This window comes from Rhincodon typus, chromosome 7, assembly GCF_021869965.1.
Source record: "Rhincodon typus isolate 14 chromosome 7, sRhiTyp1.1, whole genome shotgun sequence".
Lineage (NCBI taxonomy): Eukaryota > Metazoa > Chordata > Chondrichthyes > Orectolobiformes > Rhincodontidae > Rhincodon > Rhincodon typus.
The window spans coordinates 81,364,854-81,385,490 of NC_063338.1; the positions used below are offsets into that span (position 1 = coordinate 81,364,854).

Genomic DNA, 20,637 nt, shown 5'->3' on the forward strand with positions numbered 1-20,637 from the left:
AAACTGTAATACTCAGACATATTATCCTCTTCTTCGTGACTATTCTTCTTCTGAAGTGTAAAATGTTTTCAGATTATGTAAGAAACAGCACAACTTCTTGAACGAGAATAAACAATGCTATCATTTAATCCCTTCAGTGCAGAAGCAGGCCATTCAGCCCATTGAGTCACACTAACCCTCCAAACAGCATTCCGTCCAGACCCATCCCTGTAACCCTGCACTTCCCATAGCCAATCCACCTAACCTGCACATCTTTGGACTATGGGAGAAAACCAGAGCACCTGGAGAAAATCCACACAGACAGGGGACAATGTGCAAACTCCACACAGGCAGCCCGAGGCTGGAATCAAACCTGGGACCCTGGTGCTGTGAGGCAGCAGTGCTAACCACTGAGCCACCATGCCACCCTCTAGTCCCAACCTTGGTGCACTATTCAGTTCAGATATTTGACATAATATAGACCCATGGAGATGCTTAATAAAATAACAAAATCAAATGAAATAATAAAATCAAAACACGCAAAGGCTCAACGTGTGGAAAGGAAATGCATTGGCTTGATTTAGTTTTTGACATTAATCATCCACAAAATTGATTTATCTTACTTCAAGTTTCTCCCGAAATGACTCTACCCGATTTCTCATCTCATACATGATGGATGGCATGTCTGCAGACTCAACTAGAATTTTCTTCTCCAATGCCTGTAACCTAGGGACAAAAATTTTTGCACAGATTTAAATGTTATTGTATGTGTTGTTCACTACATCATTTCCTTCAGATTGATTCTTAGGCTGAAATCATAGACTCGCCAAAGGAATGAAGAGACACCATTAGGTAAACAGCTCCCCCTCCAATCAGTGATATCATCTCAAACGGTCTGAAGGTTTCTTGTCTTTGTAGTGCGGGTTTCAAGTTTTATTTACAAGAATAGAAGAACATGCATTTAATTGTAAAGTAAAACATTTGTGGGCACTAGAAAGCTAAATTAAAAATAGAAAGCACTGGAAATGCTCAGTAGGCCTGGCACCATCTGTGGAGACAGAAACAGAGACAAAGATTTCAGGTTAAGGTTCTGAAGAAAGATCTTTGACGTTCTGAAATATCAGGTGAAAATTTATGGGCATCTAAGTGGAATGTGCTACAGTGTAATTTGTGGTAGAATCAGATGAGAAATCAACAAAGTCAATCTCCATGTCAAAAGCATCTCACTACAGCTTTTAAGCTTTTCTCAAGTGGCATGGCGAGGTTCTTGCTTGGCAGCAGTGGGTTACCAATGAATGGGGGTTTATAGCTTTACTATAGGTGCAACTCACCTCGTTAAAACTCAGATTCCTATCTTTACAAACTCACCAAACAAGCAGGACATCAAGAATTGTCAATAGGGCAGTCAGAGCCAGTACATGGCAAATTCAGCAACTGGGCAACAACTTATAAGGGCACACCACCACATACACCCCATGTCCATGGACATTGGCAGCCTACATGTGCCAGCCTCTGAGAAACATTATACCACATCTGCAATCCATGTTTCTGCATTTCAGTGCTGCACCTTGCAATTACCAGTGTAATGCTGCATCAAAGACAGTGTTTGCTCAGGGACTGCACCAGGCTGTATCTCTTGGCTCTTCACTTGTTCCCTTAGCACTCTCTTGAGCCTACCTCGATGCTCACAGCATCACTGCCTTGCATGGCCTTGCCTTGTCTACTTGCCCTGCAGCGAGAGATTCCAAACTTATATTACCTAGAATCATCGAATCATCCAGTCTATTGAGCCCATTGAGTCTGTGCTGCCAAAAATACACGACCACGTACACTAATTCGACTTTCCTGCACTAGGCCTATAGCCTTGAATGTTATGACACTTCAAGTGTTCATCCAAGGACATCTTAAAGCTTGTGAGTTACCCATCCCAACCATCCTCTCAGACAGTGCATTCTAGACCCCCACCACCCTCTAGTACAAAACTCTTTCCTCAAATCCCCTCTAAACCTCCTGCGTTTCACTTTAAAATTAACCCCCTTTCTTCCTGACCCTTCAACTAAGGGGAGCAGCTGCTTCCTACCCTGTCCGTGCCCCTCACAATCTTATGCACTGTTATCAACCTTCTCTGCTCCAAAGAAAACAACCTGAGCTTATCGAGCCTTCTACATCTGTCTTGCCTTGTTGTTTTGCACAAACACAAATCCAAGAAGTTTGTGATAGTTGTCGGCAGTCTTCAGTGAAGTCAAGGGAGACAGCCTTAGGACAGGGGGTCCCAGCACTGTAAGTCAAAGGTAACCTCCAATATCAATCCAAGAGCTTGGACATAGTCCAAGGGCAGTCAGGGTCATAAGGGCAGTCAGGGTCAGGGTCCCTTCCCCATAAGTGGTGACGGGTCAAACATCAGGCATTCCATCACCCATCTTGCCTCTTTCTGCCTTGTTAGGAGCTACTTTCTCTTGGAATGAGACAGAAAGACAGGTATTACAGGAGACGAATGTGAGTGCCATAGCTATTACGGATGGTACAAATGGCAAGGTAACCCTAGTGAGTGATTGGGCAGCACAGAGGACAGGCAGGATTACTGCTATCAAGAGTTGAGCTGAGTGACAGCAAGTAGGGAAGATGTTCTAGGCAGTAGTGAGAGTGGCAGAGCATGAGCCTTGTTGGGAGGTGGGTACAGCAGCAGAGATAGATTGAGTTTGAGGTATCAGAGAGAAGATGGAGGCACTTACATTACAGAATGCTGAGACTGCACTGATCTCGTGGCAAACTCAGACAGGCTAGCAGTGTCAGTTCTTGTGGCTTCTACTATGGCCCCTGGGGGAAGGGGAGGATCTACATCTGCACCATCCCATCCAGCAGGACCTCCAGATCCCTGCCCACAAAGTGGGCCACCACTCCCCTGTCTGCTATGACCAGGGACAGTGTCCAGAACCGTGCAGGGCAACTCCAGGCTAACAATGCTTGACCAGACACACAACTGGCTTTTAAAGATGGCACATGCGTGAGGGATACTGGTCTTTCAGCGTGTATCTGGTGAGTGCCGAGTGGTTCTGGAAATGGCATGTTGTAAGATGGAGCTAGAATGAAGTGCCTGAGTGAAGGGGTAGGTAGTTAATGAGGTGAGTTTGGTAAGATAATGGCAAGAAATCTCACTGGGTCTTGTGGCAAGAATCCTTCTAATAAACTCAACACAACTCACGCTTATCCAGAAAAAACATTCAACCATTAAGAGATAGCAAGAACTGCAGATGCTGGAGTCAGAGATGACACAGTGTGGAGCTGGAGGAACACAGCAGGCCAGGCAGCATTAGAGGAGCAGGAAAGCAGACATTTTGGGTCGGGACCCTTCTTCAGAATTCAACTATTAAGTCTGTTTCCCTCCTCAAAGATCCTCCCAGACCAGCTGAATACCTCCAGCATTTTCTGTTTTATTACTCATTTGATTCTGCATGACTTTTTAAAATTTCTTATAATTTTACAGTTTTCTTTTACAAAGGAGTTATGGTGAATATGGAAAGAAATGTTGGCAGATATTAAAAATGAATGTTTCAAAATACAGGCTTGACAGACAGACCTTTTCTCCATAGCCAACAGATCAAATCCCAAAGCCGTTGCCAGTTCAGAACCTGTAAGCAGAGAATAAGATTAATTTACTTGCCTATTCTATCACATAAATGTTCTAGCAGAGAATGATCGCTGTGGTAAAAGAGGGAGTTCTCCCAATATCATAGGAACACATGAAAAGTAGAAGGGAGAAACCAGCTGGCTCCTCAAGGCAATTCTGTTATGCAATAAGTTCATGGCTGATCTGTGACCTAAATCCATGTACTCTTTGCTCCACAATCTTTATGACCCTTGGTTAACAAAAAATGTATCAATCTTCAATTTCAAATGAATTGCTATTTGTTGAAGAATTCCAAACTTCCACTAACCATTGCAAATGGAAGTGTTTCCTTATTGCATTGCCGAAAATTCTGACTCGAATTTTTATAGAGTTGGCCCCTTGACCTGAGCTCACCAATCAGCAGAAATATTATTTACTCCCTTATAATCTTAGATCAAATCACCCATTAACCTTCCTTACTCCAGGCTGTAAATTGTAACTTAAGTACTCCTCCCTCACAATTTAACTCATAGCATCCAAGTATGATGTGGTAAATCTATTCTGCACCCCATCCTATTTATCCTTCCTAAAGTGTGATGCTTAGAATTCAACACAGTACTCTAGGTGTGGTCTAACCCAGAGCTTCATGCAGCTGTCTATTTGGCAGACATTCAGCGCAAACTCCGGAGAAATTGTTTAAAAAGTTCTTTCTACCTCTTACCTGACATCTATATGGAAGTTATGAATGGAGATTTGAGAAACCCTTCAATAGAGTTTTTAGTCCTCTCAATTGAGCACACAGTCATTTCAAATTGTATAACATCTTCATGACGAAAAGTTAACTATGCACCAAAGTACAAAACATAATATGTATTATTTTCAAATGCAATAATCGATAGATTTTAACTATTGTGTTGGTAACCATAGTGATGGGACCTTGCTCTATTTTGAGATAAAGGTCACATTACAACCAATGTACCCTGAAGAAGGATAACATCCGAAATGTTGACTTTTCCTTTCCTTCAGATGCTGCCTGTCTTACTGTGTTCATCCAGCCTCCTGTTTGTCTGCAATAGGACTTAACTTTTCTCCGTATACCGTGTTGCACTCTGAAGTGCAATAGTTTAACATTACTTAATATTCACAGTGTACATTTTTGTCAGGTGGCTCTGTGGTTAGCAATGCTGCCTCACAGTGCCAGGGACCCAGCTTCGATCCCAGCTCTGGGTGACTGTCTTTGTGGAGTATGCACGGTTCTCCCTGTGTCTGTGTGGGTTTCCTTTGGGTGATCTAGTTTCCTCCCAAAGTCCAAAGATGTGCAGGTGAGGTGGATTGGCCATGCTAAATTGCCCATAGTGTCCAGGGAAGTGCAAGCCACGTGGGTTAGCCATGGCAAATGCAGGGTTATGGGGTTAGGTTAGAGGGTCGGATCTGGGTGGGTTGCCCTTTGGAGGGTCAGTGCGGACCTGATGGGCTGAATAGCCTCTTTCCACACTGTAGGGATTCTATGATTGTATGATCTTATGACAACACATAGTTAGAATCTTGGAGTGTACCATCTACAACATTCAGTCAAGGATAATTCCTTGCACTGGAAGACCAGCAGGGTTCGGACAGGCCATAGAGCTGCTTTCACCAAGTTGATGATCCTCCAGCCACAGTTAATAATTGTCTCAGTGTGCATGCCTCAGCACGGCCCATTGTGCACATGGCTCTCTGTAACAGAGCTACTTGGGATGAACCTTATTCTCTCTATGGACATTCTTTGCAAAGACACATTTCACGTCGTGGTGGACAACAGTCTTGTCCCCAGCTCTTCGACTTCAGAGACAACATGAGGAGGAGTTAAGACTCTGGACATATAGGAAGGGTGTGACGGGATGGGCCTTTTTAGTAAGTTCTGGAGATAAGACATTCTGCCAAATAGCTTTGACAGTCTGCTCAGGAAACCAATCAACAGGGTCAAACTGCTCCATTTCCTGCAGGACCCCAAACACTAACGAAGCCTGATGGACGTGGAGGTCAAAGGTGTTTTCCACATGAACTCCTTCATGGTGGACAAAGATCAGGTATGGACAAACTGCTCAGAGCATTGTGTGGCAACATGATCAGACCCATCATTCACAACCCAGGGGAAAGGTAGAATGGCAGCACAGGTGTTTGAACACTGTTTGTACACTGAGGGTTAATGCAGGGTTGTGGCAGGTTTTCTTCTCTTTGAAGACCACAAAGAATTCCAGACATGCCACAATGATCGTGAAGGACACAATAAAGAATTTGATGTGCATTACATCCTGCAGATAGTCAATATCCGTCACTTCAAATCCCCAATAATTCTGAAAGGGTCTTCTTAATGGATAAGTGCAGTCAATCCATGTCCCTCCATCGTCATTTTTGACCATAACTTTGATGGTGCTTTGTTACTCCCGTATTTGGTGCATTATTGGTTTTAGTCATCTCCATCTTGATCATCATTTCTCCACTGCCAGGCAGCTCATGAATGCCACCCACAGATATCTCAAGTGCTCTCAGTGGATGATCAAGAGCCTTGCATTTCCCAGTCTCTGCAAGAGGCACGCCACCTCATTGGAGCACTTGGTTAATTAGCACAGAAAGCATCCACAAAGGGACTGTATTCTCAGATGATTTCAATAAAACATTTACAGAGGGAAAGGTAATTAAATCCACAATGGATGGTGTTAAGTAAAGAGGTTTTGCATTTGTGTCAATCTTCATACTCTTGGTGTGTAAGACTCCACAGTGTTCGAGGTTTGTTGCAAATATTGGTCAGAAAGTAAATGGGATTATTGGTGCACCTGGAAAGGCTTTGCTGAAAGAATTTTGCATCAATTTGTTGTCATACAATTGCCTGGTGTAACCAACTGTTGCAGCAAGACTAGAACAGCAGTTAAATATGACTTGATTCACTGAAGCTGACTTTCTTACTAATATACAACATGGTAATTTACATTTACATAAATTTAAATTTTAAGTAAACTCAATATTTTGTACTCAACTGTATTTTGCACAGTTCTGGTCACCAAAAGGATGCGGAGGCTTTGGACAGGGTACAGAAATGGTTTACCAGGATGTTGCCTGGTTTGGAGAGCAGTAACTATGAGGAGAGATTGGACAAACTTGGTTTATTTTCACTTGAACATCAAAGGATGAGGGGTGACCTGACAGAAGCTTACAAAAATTACCAGAGGCATTGATAGAATGGATAGTCGGAGTCTTTTGCCCAGGGTATAAATGTCAATTACTAGGGTACATGGGTTTAAGGTAAAAGAGGCTAAGTTTAAAAGAGATGTAAGAGACATTTTTTACACAGAGGTTAGTAAGTGCCAAGAATGTGCTGCCAGCGGAGGTGCTGGAGGCACATACAATAGCAATGTTTAAGAGGTTTCTTGACAGATACATGAAAAGGCAGGGAAAAGAGGGATATGGACTACATAGAGGCAAAAGGTTTTTAATTTAGAAAGGCATCGTGTGTCAATGCAGTCTTGGTGGGCCAAAGGGCCTATTCCCGTACTGTACTGTGCTTTGACACTATTACCTAGATTATTCCAAATATTTATCACTTTTCAGGAAAGAGGTTTATTGGATATTTTTCTACATGGTCTTTTTATTCATTTCCTTTTTTTGCCCTATCTTAGTTACATCAGTTAACAAATTACACATTTCTTCCAGGTTTTTCTTTCCCCTTGACAGCAAAAGCTAGCGTTTAAAGCACTACTCTAAAATACACCAAGCTTCTGTGCTTCATTCCACAATGCTATTCTGTTGTTGCTGAAATGCTTTTTACACTGTGCATTGCTGACCATGCTGTGTTGAGTTAGTTCCACTCACCCATCCTATGCTATGTTTAGTTACTCTGCATTATCCACGCTGTGACTTCTCACCACTGTCCATACTGTGCCATTTGAGTTGCTCTGCTCACATGCAACATTAGACTTTGTGAAAGCTTTTCATCTTGCACTCTTCTGGATGATTTGCAAGAATACAGATTAAGGAATAATTAATATTTATACTGGATGAATAGCGAGGAGAGTGCACTCTTCTCATGCAATAAAAATGTTAGCTTTCCCCATAAATTCATTTTCTTACAAATTGTCCTGATGAGTGTAAGATATAAAGCTTGGACAAAATGTTTCTTTCCTTCAGCAATTCTCAATGTCTGTGTGACCAAATGACTATTACTATTAGGTTTATCATATAATGCTCGAACTAAACTGGTAAGATGCCTCTTACCTAAGGAATCGGTCTTACAATCAGCAGCAACGACTTCCAGTTTGTACTGTGTTTGCCGAGTATTGGACTCCAGCTTTGGGGAGATGTTTATAATGTTGCCTTTTGTGTTGTATAGTTTCAAAATGTCGTAAGGACCTGCTTCAGCAGCAGCTCGGAAAACCTCTGGAAGAAATTGAAGGAATACACATCACTATGAAACCCTTAGTGTAACCTCATGAAATCATCCAAATCTCTGTTCCCCATATCATAGCCAGCACACAACATTGACTCTGAAAAATCCTTGGTTTGAAAATTCTTATCCTTATTTACAAATCCTTCTGTACCATCAGTCCTCCCTATCTCTGTAACCCTCCTCCAGCCCTGCAAGCTTTCAATTCTGGATTCTTGTTCATTGTGACTTTAATTGCTCCGGCATTAGAATTAGAATTAGAATTAGCTTTATTGTCACAAGTAGTCAAATGAATAGTTTATAAGTTGCCACTTATAGCATCATCTTAGGTACAATGGTACCTAGGTGCAATCCTTAGTCACAGAATAGAGAAATGAAGAAAAATAAACATTACATTACAGCTGTACAGTGTAGAAAAGCAAAAGGCAAAGTTAAAAAGACAAACATCACTGTCTTTTTCCAAAGGCTGTCTGCAGCAGACCAGCGCAGGGGACCATTATGTGCTGTCAGCTGGTCTGCTTGTCTACAAACCACAAACCAGCTGCTGTCACGCTCCATTCTGTGTTGCTGTTCACTGGCATGCCCACTTTGGGCCACTGGCATCTCCACCAACAGCCAACCCCACTTTGGGAGGCTAGGAGTCAGAGGCCAGGGCCGGGTATTCAAGGTCGAGAGAAGGGAGGAGAGAGGGAGCAAAAAAAAAGAAAAAGCACAGGAGGAGCAGAGGAGCTCCAGCTGGAGCACCCTATCCACCGCCATCTTACTGGACTTTAAATTGCTCCACCATTGACTTGGTCCCAGTGAGTGGAAGACAACAAACTTCAGTGATGTGTTTCTCTTTTCGGCAATACTGATCACTCAATCTGAAGCAGCTAGCTCCTCCTTACTTTTGTTCTAGATGTGATTTTTATCACTCCTATGACCAAGCTATCCTGAAGTCAGGATTTAACTTAAATAACACCCCTAATTTACCTTTAGCATTCCACTTACTGATGTATATAAGTAAACAATATTCCCCTTCAGTCATCTCTCATCAGGGTTAAAATGTCCAAGTTCATTCTCCTAATTCATTTCTCTAGCACTAAAGTGCAGCCCAAGGAAATATTTCTTGTGTCATTATCAGGATTTTGATTCTCTTCTTATCCTTCATGACCCGAACTGAAATTATCAGATTTCAGAATTATTGAAAATCATTGTCTTTCGCTTCAGTAGAAAGGTTAAATGGTTTGACAATAAGTGAAATCCACTAGAATAACACCTGAGTTCTATTTGCAGGATAAGAGAAAAGCTTCAGAATTGCTTAAAAAATAACTAGATGCTAAAGTGCTGCACGGTGGCTCAGTGGTTAGCACCACTTAGCCTTACAGCACCAGAGGCTCAGGTTCAATTCCAGCTCTTGGGCGGTTGTCTGTGTAGAGCTTGCATGTATCTCCCCATGACTGTGTGGGTTTCCTTTGAGTGCTCTGGTTTCCTCCCACAGTCACAAAGATGTGCAGGTTAGGTGGATTGGCCATACTAAATTGCCCATAGTGTCCAGGGATGTGTAGGTTAGGCGGATTAGCCGTGGGAAATGCAAGGTTACAGATATGTGGGGGCATGGTGAGTCTGGGTGGGGTGCTCTTTGTAAGGTCAGTGTGGACTTGTTGGGCCAAATGGCCTGTTTCCCCACTGTAGGGATTCTACGGTTGTTAGGGTATCTCAATGGATTAATTAAGATAATCCTACCTCATTAATTACCTTGGTGATTGTGGCAGACTTTTTAACACCTGGTGGAATGCAGTTTTATTTTCCATTTGTACATTGTGTTCACAAAAGCCACATGTAATTATAGCCTTATTTTCTACTGCTCTGCTACTAATTTCAGGGACAACTTTGCCTCAATCAATGTTAGATATTCAGGCAAAGTTCTGCAAGTTGTTGATAAACTTGTCTACAAACCACAAACCAGTTACACTGAGGTGCTGAATGTACTTGAGGATGAAGAAGCTGTGCTGAAAGAATTATGTTGTCACAAGGGAAATCTCTTTGCCATCCTTACCATATAGTTTAGAAGTTGCCAGGGGATTTTATTTCCAAAAAGAATACTGAATTATAAATAAAAACTGAAACATTAAAATAAAAACATTAAAATTAAGCCATAATTCACCTTTAATGATGTGCACAAGGTCATTATGAATTCTGTGAACCAATATGAATGAAATAAAACAAACCTCAACCTGTATATCCAAATCCAGCATTTGAATGCAGAGGATCAACCCTAGGTTAGTATTTTGAATGGCCATTTGCAAACTACAGATTTTTCATTTATTTCATGTTTTCTGCTAATTATTTGTGCTCAACAAGGTAAGATGTACCAGTATTGACTAACAAATATTCCTCAAGGTTATCCATCATAATCAGATTCAGGTTTGACACAATAAACTGCAAAAGTAGACTTTGTTGAACATCAACCAAAGTACATTCACCAAACTAAGTGAGATGCTTCCATTAAACCAAAGTGAGATTTTTCATTCACTTTGTGAGATTGGATTTCTAAGTAAAACTTCCAGGAGTGCTGAACAGTAATAAGTGATATTTCAGTACATTAGTGATGTTTTACAGCATATTACAATAATTTTGCTCCGTTTTTTGTGAACCCCTGGCTGGAAACATTCAGAGCAAGGTTTGATCAGCCAAGAATCAAAGAAATTTGGATCACAGAAGAATTTGTCTCAATATCTTGGAGCTGATTCTTTGAAAAAGCTATCCAATTAACCCTACTCTCACTTTATTCTGCATATTTTGAAACAGTCCTGGCAGATCACAGGGTAGGAAATATAACTCCACGATTTAAAACTTTACAAAGAGACAAAGCAGGAATTACAGTCCAGTTAACCTAACATTGCTGGTAGGGAATATATTAAAGTACATTTAAAATAGTATGATAACTGGTCACTTAGAAAGCATCATGTGACAAAGTTATAGAGGTTTATAAAATCATGAGGGACATGGATAGGGTGAATAGCCAATATCTTTTCCCAGGGTAGGGAAGTCCAGAACTAGAAGGGATAGGTTTAAGGTGAGAGGGGAAAGGTTTATAGAATCCCTACAGTGTGGAAGCAGGCCATTCAGCCCATCAAGTCCACACTGACCCTCCAAAGAGCATCCCCTAACCCACCTGCTACTCTATCTCTGTATTTGTCAGAGCTAATCCAGCTAGCCTGCACACCCCTTGACACTTTAGCATGGCCAATCCTCCTACCTTGCACATCTTTGGACTGTGGGAAGAAATCAGAGCACCCAGAGGAAACCCACACAGGCACAGGGAGAATGTGCAACGTCACAAAGATAGTCACCCAAAGCTGGAATCAAACCTAGGTCCCTGATGCTGTGAGGCAGCAGTGCTAACCACCAGCCACTGTGCCACCTGGGACATGAGGGGCAACATTTTTACACAGAGCATGGTGCATGTATGAAATGAGCTGCGAGAGGAAGAGATTAGGGCAGGTACAATTACAACATTTAAAAGGCATCTTGATGGGTACATGATTAGGAAGGGTTGAGAGAGATAAGGACGAAATGGTGATTAGATTGATTTAGGAAATCTGGTTGGCATGGACAAGTTGGACCAAAAGTTCTGTTTCTGTGTTGTATAACTCTATGACTCTAAAGTTAGCATGGATTTCTGGAAGGATAATCATGTTTGACAAACCTATTAGAGCTTTTCTGTGACATGACTAGTGTAATGGAAAAGGGAGAACAAGTGGATGTGGTGTATTTAGATTTTCAGGAAGCATTTGACAAACTCTGACATAAAAGAGTAGTGCGAAAAATGAAAGCATGTGGGATTGGGGGCTGAATAGTGACATGGATTGAAAATTGGTTAGTAGTCAAGAAACAGAGAGTAGGAATAAATGAATCATTTTAGATAAGTTGGAAAAATTCTTGGCAGATGCAGAGTAACATGAATAAGAGTGAAATTGCCCACTTCAGTAGGAAAACCAGAATGGCACAGTATTATTTAAATGGTGACAGAATGGGAAATGTTGATGTACAAAGGGACCTTATGTCCTTGTGCACAGGTTATTGAAAGTAAGTATGTTGATGCAGTGAGCAGTTAGGAAGGTTTGATCACCCCAACAAAGTCTATGGGAACTCATGAATTAATCTCCCTATCGAATTCATTGAGTATGAATTCTCTTGGTAACAAGTAATGGGCTGCCAGCTGGAACTCATCACCTGAGCCACAGAGGCTTAAAGGGCAGTACAGTGGCTCAGTGGTTGGCACTGCTGCCTCACAGTGCCAGGGACCTGAGTTCGATTCCAACCTCAGGTGACTGTTTGTGTGGAGTTTGCATGTTCTCCCCATGTCTGCGTGAGTGCTCTGGTTTATTTCCACAGTCCAAAGATGTGCAAGTTAGGTGGGTTGGCAATGCTAAATTGACCATAGTGTTCAGGGATGTGTAGTTTAGGTGCAGGGGAAATGCAGGGTTACAGGGTAGGGGAATGAGTCCAGGTGGGTTGCTCTTTGGAGGGTCAGTATGGACTTAAAGGGCCAAACGGCCTGCTTCCATACTGTAGGGATTCTATTTACAAAGCTGACACACACACCCTCCATTTAGAAATAGTTGATAGTCTAATGGCATTATCACTACATTACTATTCTAGAAGTTCAACTAATGTTCTTATGATCTGGGTTCAAATCCCACCATGGAATTATTACCCAGCCTCTGGGGTCCTCTTCTGGTACAGTAATAGTCTCATTAACCCTGGACCAGGAGTCATGGGTTCAAGCCCCATCTGCTCCAAAGGTGTGTAATAACATCTCTGAACAGGTTAGAAAAATAGGTTAAATTTATTATAAAAAAGACCCTCTCCCTAACTCCTCACTTTTGATGGTTTGCATTGCTCATAATGGGCTTTATTTGTAAATATTTAATTAGCCAGACATGTGATTACTGGTGTAGTTAAAACGAAAAAAAAAACACATCAAGCAGACCCTGTGGCTACAAACTGGTCCAGGCAGTGAGCTTTGGAGGTGACCTTATCTGCTAACTATCTGTGCCTCATCTGTGGTTACATTTGTGCTCGGGTGTCCTTAGAGAGGGAGTATACAGTGTCCATCAATGCTGTCGACGCTTTACAGAGGGGTGGACAGTATAGGGGATACTGTGCTCTTTCTCCCCCTCCACTCCACTTTGATTTACTCCCATCCTTCTCTCGTTACATCCTCCCTGCCTCACCTTAGATGGCTCACATTTGTACTTAATAGGCTTTGCATGTAAATATCTAATTTGCTACAAGGGAGTTTTACTGGTGATGGCTCGTGTTTAAAAAGGAAAAGGTAAAGAAGAGGTCACTGTGATTTTGACGGTGAGAAAGTCACTCAGTTGTGTGTGAAAGCACTTCTGGGCATTAAAAAAGAAAAAAATAAAGCAGACCCAGAGGGAATCTTATTGTTTGTGTCCCTATCTCTGGGCCAAGAGACCTGTGTTCAAGTCCCACTTGCTGCAGTGGTGTGTAATAACATCTCTGTAAAATTTGTTTAGAAAAAAGACTAAAACAGGTCTGATATCCTGGGCTGGGACTAGCATATGTATGCCTTGGGTAGTTGCTCTATTTTGGTGTTTAACAATAAATTATGTTCTTTTCCAGTCAGGCTTCCTGAGTTATTACATGTAATAAAAGTTTCAGACAGCCTTGACTTTCAATTAACCTGGTAATACCATGACAGGGAAATATTCCAAATGTTGCAGTTTGGAAAACTGGAACCTGAAGATGCGGGTGTGGAGGATAGGCCCCAGTGTGCCAAAAGAATAAGATATCCTTTTCAGGCAAATGGGATCACCAACAAAACGTCATTCTCCTAATCACTCGTGGTCCGACATTCAGTATCATATAGAGTTTAACCTACTCAGAAGCCCTGGAGTCAAAATCCTTTGACAAACTGATACATATGGAATTTGGATTGGGAGCAGCTGTTTGAGGGTAAATCCACATTTGATATGTGGGAGGCTTTTAAAGAGAGGTTGATTAGAGTGCAGGACAGACATGTCCCTGTGAAAACAAAGGATAGAAAGGGCAAGATTAGGGAACCATGGATGACAGGTGAAATTGTGAGATTAGCAAAGAGGAAAAAGGAAGCATACATAAGGTCTAGGCGACTGAAAACAGGCGAAGCTTTGGAAGAATATTGGGAAAGTAGGACCAATCTGAAACGAGGAATTAAGAGGGCTAAAGGGGTCATGAAATACCTTTAGCAAACAGGGTTAAGGAAAATCCCAAAGCCTTTTATTCCTATATAAGGAGCAAGAGGGTAACTAGAGAAAGGGTTGGCCCACTCAAGGACAAAGGAGGAAAGTTATGCGAGGAGTCAGAGAAAATGAGTGAGATTCTTAATGAGTACTTTGCGTCGGTATTCACTGAGGAGAGGGACATGACGGATGTTGAGGTTAGGGATAGATGTTTGATTACTCTAGGTGAAGTCGGCATAAGGGGTGGGGAAGTGTTGGGTATTCTAAAAGGGTGGACAAGTCCCCAGGTCCGGATGGGATCTATCCCAGGTTACTGAGGGAAGCGAGAAAGGAAATAGCTGGGGCCTTAACAGATATCTTTGCAGCATCCTTGAGCACGGGTGAGGTCCTGGAGGACTGGATAATTGCTAATGTTGTCCCCTTGTTTAAGAAGGCTAGTAAGGATAATCCAGGTAATTATAGACCGGTGAGCCTGACGTCAGTGGTGGGGAAGCTGCTGGAGAAGATACTGAGGGATAGGATCTATTTACATTTGGAAGAAAATGGGCTTATTAATCATAGGCAGCATGGGTTTGTGCAGGGAAGGTCATGTCTTACCAACTTGATAGAATTCTTTGAGGAAGTGACAAAGTTGATAGATGAGGGAAGGGCTGTAGATGTCATATACATGGACTTCAGTAAGGTGTTTGATAAGGTTCCCCATGGTAGGCTGATGGAGAAAGTGAAGTTGCCTGGGGTCCAGGGTGTACTAGCTAGAAGGATAGAGAACTGGCTGGGCAACAGGAGACAGAGGGTTGTAGTGGAAGGGAGTTTCTCAAAATGGAGAACTGTGACCAGTGGTGTTCCACAGGGATCCGTCTTGGGACCACTGTTGTTTGTGATATACATAAATGATCTGGAGGAAGGTATAGATGGTCTGATTAGCAAATTTGCAGATGACACTAAGATTGGTGGAGTAGCAGATAGTGAAGGGGACTGTTGGAGAATGCAGCAGAATATAGATAGATTGGAGAGTTGGGTGGAGAAATGGCAGATGGAGTTCAATCCAAGCAAATGCGAGGTGATGCATTTTGGAAGATCCAATTCAAGAGCGAACTATATGGTAAATGGAAAAGCCCTGGGGAAAATTGATAGACAGAGAGATCTGGGTGTTCAGGTCCATTGTACCTTGAAAGTGGCAACGCAGGTGGATAGAATGGTCAAGGAGCCATACGGCATGCTTTCATTCATCAGACGGGGTATTGAGTACAAGAGTTGGCAGGTTATGTTACAGTTGTATAGGACTTTGGTTCAACCGCATTTGGAATACTGCGTACAGTTCTGGTCGCCACATTACCAAAAGGATGTGGATGTTTTGGAGAGGGTGCAGAGGAGGTTCACCAGGATGTTGCCTGGTATGGAGCGTGCTAGCTATGAAGAGAGGTTGAGTAAATTAGGATTATTTACATTAGAAAGACGGAGGTTGAGGGGGGATCTGATTGAGGTCTACAAAATCATGAGAGGTACAGACAGGGTGGATAGCAAAAAGCTTTTTTCCCAGAGTGGGAGGCTTAATTACTAGGGGTCACGATTTCAAGGTGAGAGGGGAAAAGTTTAAGGGAGATATGCGTGGATAGTTCTTTACGCAGAGGGTAGTGGGTGCGTGGAAAGCGTTGCCAGTGGAGGTGGTAGAGGTGGGCACAATAAAAGGTCATTTAAGGTGGGCGTCATTTAAGGTGCACCTAGATAGATGCATGAATGGGCAGGGAGGGATACAGATCCTTGGAAAATAGGCGACAGGTTTAGATAGAGGATCTGGATCGGCACAGGCTTGGAGGGCCGAAGGGCCTGTTCCTGTGCTGTAATTTTCTTTGTTCTTTGTTCTTTTACATGGTGGCAGATCGCTATGATCCCAAACCATCTGTTATATTGCAGCAATACAGGTTTAACACGGCAAGATAGACGCGCTGGGGAACCAGTTACTGAATTCTTGACATAATCGTAGAAAGTGGCAGAATACAGTGAGAACGAGTCAGCACTTTGGGAAATGTTAAGGGTTCCTTTGGTTTGTGAAATTGATAACATCGTGACTCAAAGAAAGCTATTGACTGAAACAAATCTGATCACAAGAAAACCAAAGAACCAGCCCTTTGCCACAAAAACGTGGAAAAGGGCACGCAGGAGCTTCAGAGATCCAAAGACAATATCGTTCCTAACACTAACCCTAACCATAATTCCCTGCTTAGTCATATCCTTTATGCAACACATAGAAGATGTGTATAGAAAGCTGGCTAGGAGTCACATATTGTCTAAATTAGATATGAGCCATGCCTACCTCCAACTGGAGCTTGAGGGGGTAAGTCACTATAAATACTCAAAGGTGACTGTATGAGTACACTCATTTTCCCTTTGGGGTATCTTCGGCTTGCATCATCTTTCAAAGGGTGATAGACTACATCCTCCAAGAAGTCAGAGACAACACAGTGTGGAACTGAGGGAACACAGCAGGCCAGGCAGCATCAGAGGAACAGGAAAGTTGATGTTTCGGTTCGGGACCCTTCTTCAGATTGTAAATATAGAGAGGAGGGGTGGCACTGGGGAAGGTATGTGGGAAAGTGATAGGTGAATATAGGTAGGAGTGGTGGGGATTGGTCAGTGGGATGGATGGGGCAGATAGGTGGGAGAGAAGGTGGACAGGCTATGTCAGGCCAAGGAGGCAGGGATGAGAGGCAGGGCCTGACATGGGATGAGACCAGGGGTGGGGAGATTTTAAAACTGGTAAATTCCATGTTTAGGACATCCCGAGACAGAATATGAGGTGCTGCTCCTCCAGTTTGTGGGTGGCATCATTGTGACACTGGAGGAGGCCCAAGACGGACATGTCATCTAGGGAGTGGGAGGGGATGTTAAAATGATTGGCAACCGGAAGGTGTTGTCATTTGTCACGTACAGAAATAATGAAGTGATCTCCAAGTCTACGCTTGGTCTCACTGATGTAGAGGAAGCCACATCGGGAGCAGCAGATATAGTAGACCAAGTTGGTGGATGTACAGGTGAACCCCTGTCTGACATGAAAGGTTTGTTTTGGGCCTTGAATGGAGGTGAGGGGGGAGGTGAGGCGGCAGGTGTAGCACTTCCTGCAGTGCAGGGAAAGGTGCCGAGGGTGGTGGAGTTAGTGGGGAGTGTGGAGAGGACGAGGGAGTTACAGAGTGAGCGGTCCCTACGAAAGACAGATAGGGGTGCGGAGGGAAATATCTCTTTGGTTGTGGGGTCAGATTGTAGGTGACAGAAGTGACGGAGAATGATACGCTGGATGCGGAGGTTGGTGGGGTGATCTGTGAGGACCAGGGGGACTCTGTCTTTATTTTTGTTGGGGGGAGGGGGTTTGAGGGCAGAATACAGGCTGCACCAGGGCCTTAATTGCAACACTGACCCAGTATTGTGTTTGTGCCTCACATTAGGTAAGGGATTATTCAATGATTTCATCAGCCATGCTTGCAGTGGGTAGCCCTTGACGCCCTGTCACCATCCCTTTCCATGCTCTCCCATTCTGTAATGCACACTCTCCTTATACCTTAACTTTCCACAAGTCACCATCCTTGCCCTCACCTCAGCGCATGTTCCTGCTCTTCCTCTCCCCACCACATGCCTTAAAAGCTTCCACCCCTTATCACCACAGATCCACCCTTTGCTTGCCCCAACTTCCCATCCCCCTCTCAACTGCTCAACACATGGAACCCCAGAACCGATTGCTCTCTAACCACAAGGCTGGCTTTGACTTAGGAAAGTCTGACCAGACCCCAGATTGCTGCCTTTGCAGCTCCCCCCTCGACAGTACACGATTTCCCGCACTACTTGCAGTGGCCCTACAGCACTCAGCATAGCCCGCTGCCCGGATTGTGGTTGGATATATCCCCCAGGCCTAGCTACCAAACAGTGTGCAGACTCCAATCTTGACTGACAGTACCGTAACCTCCTGCAAGATAGCGGTCCCTCTTGACTAAATACATTACTGTTCCCCCACCACAACTTTGAGAGTTAAGTCCTTGAAGTAAAGGGGTAGTCCAGTTAAAACCTAGAGTGCTAGGTTTTAACTGAGTGCAGAGAAACCCAAGTGTATAATAACCCCAGGAAGAATATATCTTAGCTACAGTTAAAAATTGAAGTTCCAAATGGCTTAAAGCTACTGTGGTATTAGATGTAGGGTGTGTGCATTATATGAGCGGCGTTTTGACACTGCAGTGATTGGAAACAGGTGGATCTTACTGACTATGAGATCCTTGATTGCAGTTGTTAACCTGAGCCAATCAGGGAGCCTGGCTGACAGACCTAAACAGGGATTCAGAGAGTCTCCAGACATCAGGGGCTGACTCAGAGCTGGCTGGTCACAGCCAGTGGTGTACTATACACATGTAAATTAAGGCGACTGAAAATGGCCCTCTGTGCAGTTATTTCACATGTGGACTCACTATATGCATCGCTTGTCAAAGGCAAAGCTGTCCCATTCCAAGGTCTTCTCAGGACTATCAACTACCCAAATTGGAAGCGAAACTGAAAGTTCCGTTTTATTGTTAAAGTCTATTCTGAAGCATTGCATGCTCATTTTTCAATGAGATACCACTTTGTTAAAACCAAAACAAAAACATTGATCAATCAAGTTGGGTTCCTGCCTGGGATCTGACTTGTCCAGTAATACCATCAACTAGGATCAAGCAAAAATCTTCAGGACATCAAACAAAAAAAGGGCATTTATTTTTTTTCCACATTACTGCCATTGTTATCATTTAGCCTGCTAATACATGGTTCGGGAACGTTGAAGTACATAGAAAGGTTAAAAATAAATTCACAAGTGTATCATTGGTTTTCAATGTCTCATTGTCAGGTTCATCTGTTTTGTTTTGATAACAGAAGGCTGAGTGACTACTTCTCCTGTTGTGAAGATCTTGGAACACATAACTACTCCTTCCAGATGGTTTCACCAGGGTTCATTTACACCCAGCTCTCTGTTAGCCAAAGATGTTGCTACTTCTAATATCAAATCTGTTGTTCGTCTTGTCATTAAATGAGCTGTAAGCATTTTCATCAGTCTCTCAGTGCTAATTAGTAAAGATACTATTTAGCTCTTGCTGACCTAATGAGAAAGTCTTTTTATAAAACAATGTGATAATCTCAGTGGGACTGATTACTGAGACCAGCTCTTCAAACACAAGCACTGTTTTTTCATGTCAATATCTACGTAGTGGAGGTGGAGGAATAACAGTGAGCATCAAATTCAGTCAGGCACAACATATTAAAGGTTATATAACGACAAATGCATCCTGGCTTTCTTCCCTGTAGTTACACAACTATTGCTATGATAATTGTCTAAAACCATCTTTGTAATGAACATGTTTATTTAAACTGGTTGCACTGTTATTGCATCCTCCTGCCAGTAGTCATACTGTTGTCCCTGTTCTATATAGTCCACTTCCTCAGGCTGTACTGCAAATAAATCACTGAATCACAGAGTTGTTAGAGTGCAGAAGGAGACCATTCAGCCCATCATGTCTGCCCAGGCTCGCTGAGCACTTTCACCTAATGCCAATCTCTATGTTTTCCCCAAAACCCTATATGTTATTTCTAGTGAATAATCATCAAATGCCCTCTTGAATGCCTCAATTAAATATGCCTCAATCACACATCCTGACATTGCATTCCAGACCCTAACTGCTCGCTGTGTCAAAAATATTTTCCTCATCTTGCATTTGCTTCATTTGCAAAGCAGTTTAAAACTGCATCCTCTGTGTTTCTCCTATTGTTATCAAGTGGAGGTTGAACCCCCCCCCTTCTGAGAATTAAAACCAAAACACCTAAAGAGAAGCACCTCACCTATAATCTGTAAAAGGAATGTGAAAAGTGGTGTAACCTGCCTTTCAGCAACTTCTAGTGGTTAAATAAAATAAATCCCTGACACTCACTTTATAATCAACAAGTAACAACTTATATATCTAACTCGACAGTGAAAAAATTCGCTAAACTATTAACAAACCAAATAAACCCCTTCTCATTACTAACTATTCCCAAATAAAACAAGATTCTAATGGTATGCTGTTCCAATAAATACAAATCCCACTTATGTAAAATTAAAGAAAGACATAGAATTAAGTCTCTCAAAATTACAGCTAGGTGACGTGTCTTCCAGAATGTTCTGTGCCTTCTCTGTCAAATGTTCTGTCAGGAATGCCTTCTCTGTCAATTCTTCTGTCAGGAATATTAACTAGTTGTGCCATAGGTATCTTTGATTTAGATGGAGCTTTCTCTAAAATGTAGAGAAGATGTGAGAGCCAGTGATTCTCTCTCAAAAGCTGAGAGCTGATAACTCTGGCAGATGCCAGTTCACTTTCCTGTCTTTGTCCACATGCTCTCTTCTTTTATACCCT

At 42.6% G+C, this 20,637-nt stretch overlaps 1 protein-coding gene across 1 annotated transcript in view; it reads right to left on the reverse strand.

Moving 5' to 3' along the window:
* The window catches only part of si:dkey-219c10.4 (high affinity cGMP-specific 3',5'-cyclic phosphodiesterase 9A), a 123,626-nt gene that overhangs the window by 54,846 nt on the left and 48,143 nt on the right, over positions 1-20,637 (reverse strand). The window contains exons 3-5 of the mRNA XM_048599250.1: positions 7,838-7,997; positions 3,557-3,608; positions 603-705 (exon numbers count right to left, since the gene is read on the reverse strand). Of these exons, the coding sequence (XP_048455207.1) occupies positions 603-705; positions 3,557-3,608; positions 7,838-7,997 (315 nt within the window). The remainder of the gene's footprint in view (positions 1-602; positions 706-3,556; positions 3,609-7,837; positions 7,998-20,637) is intronic.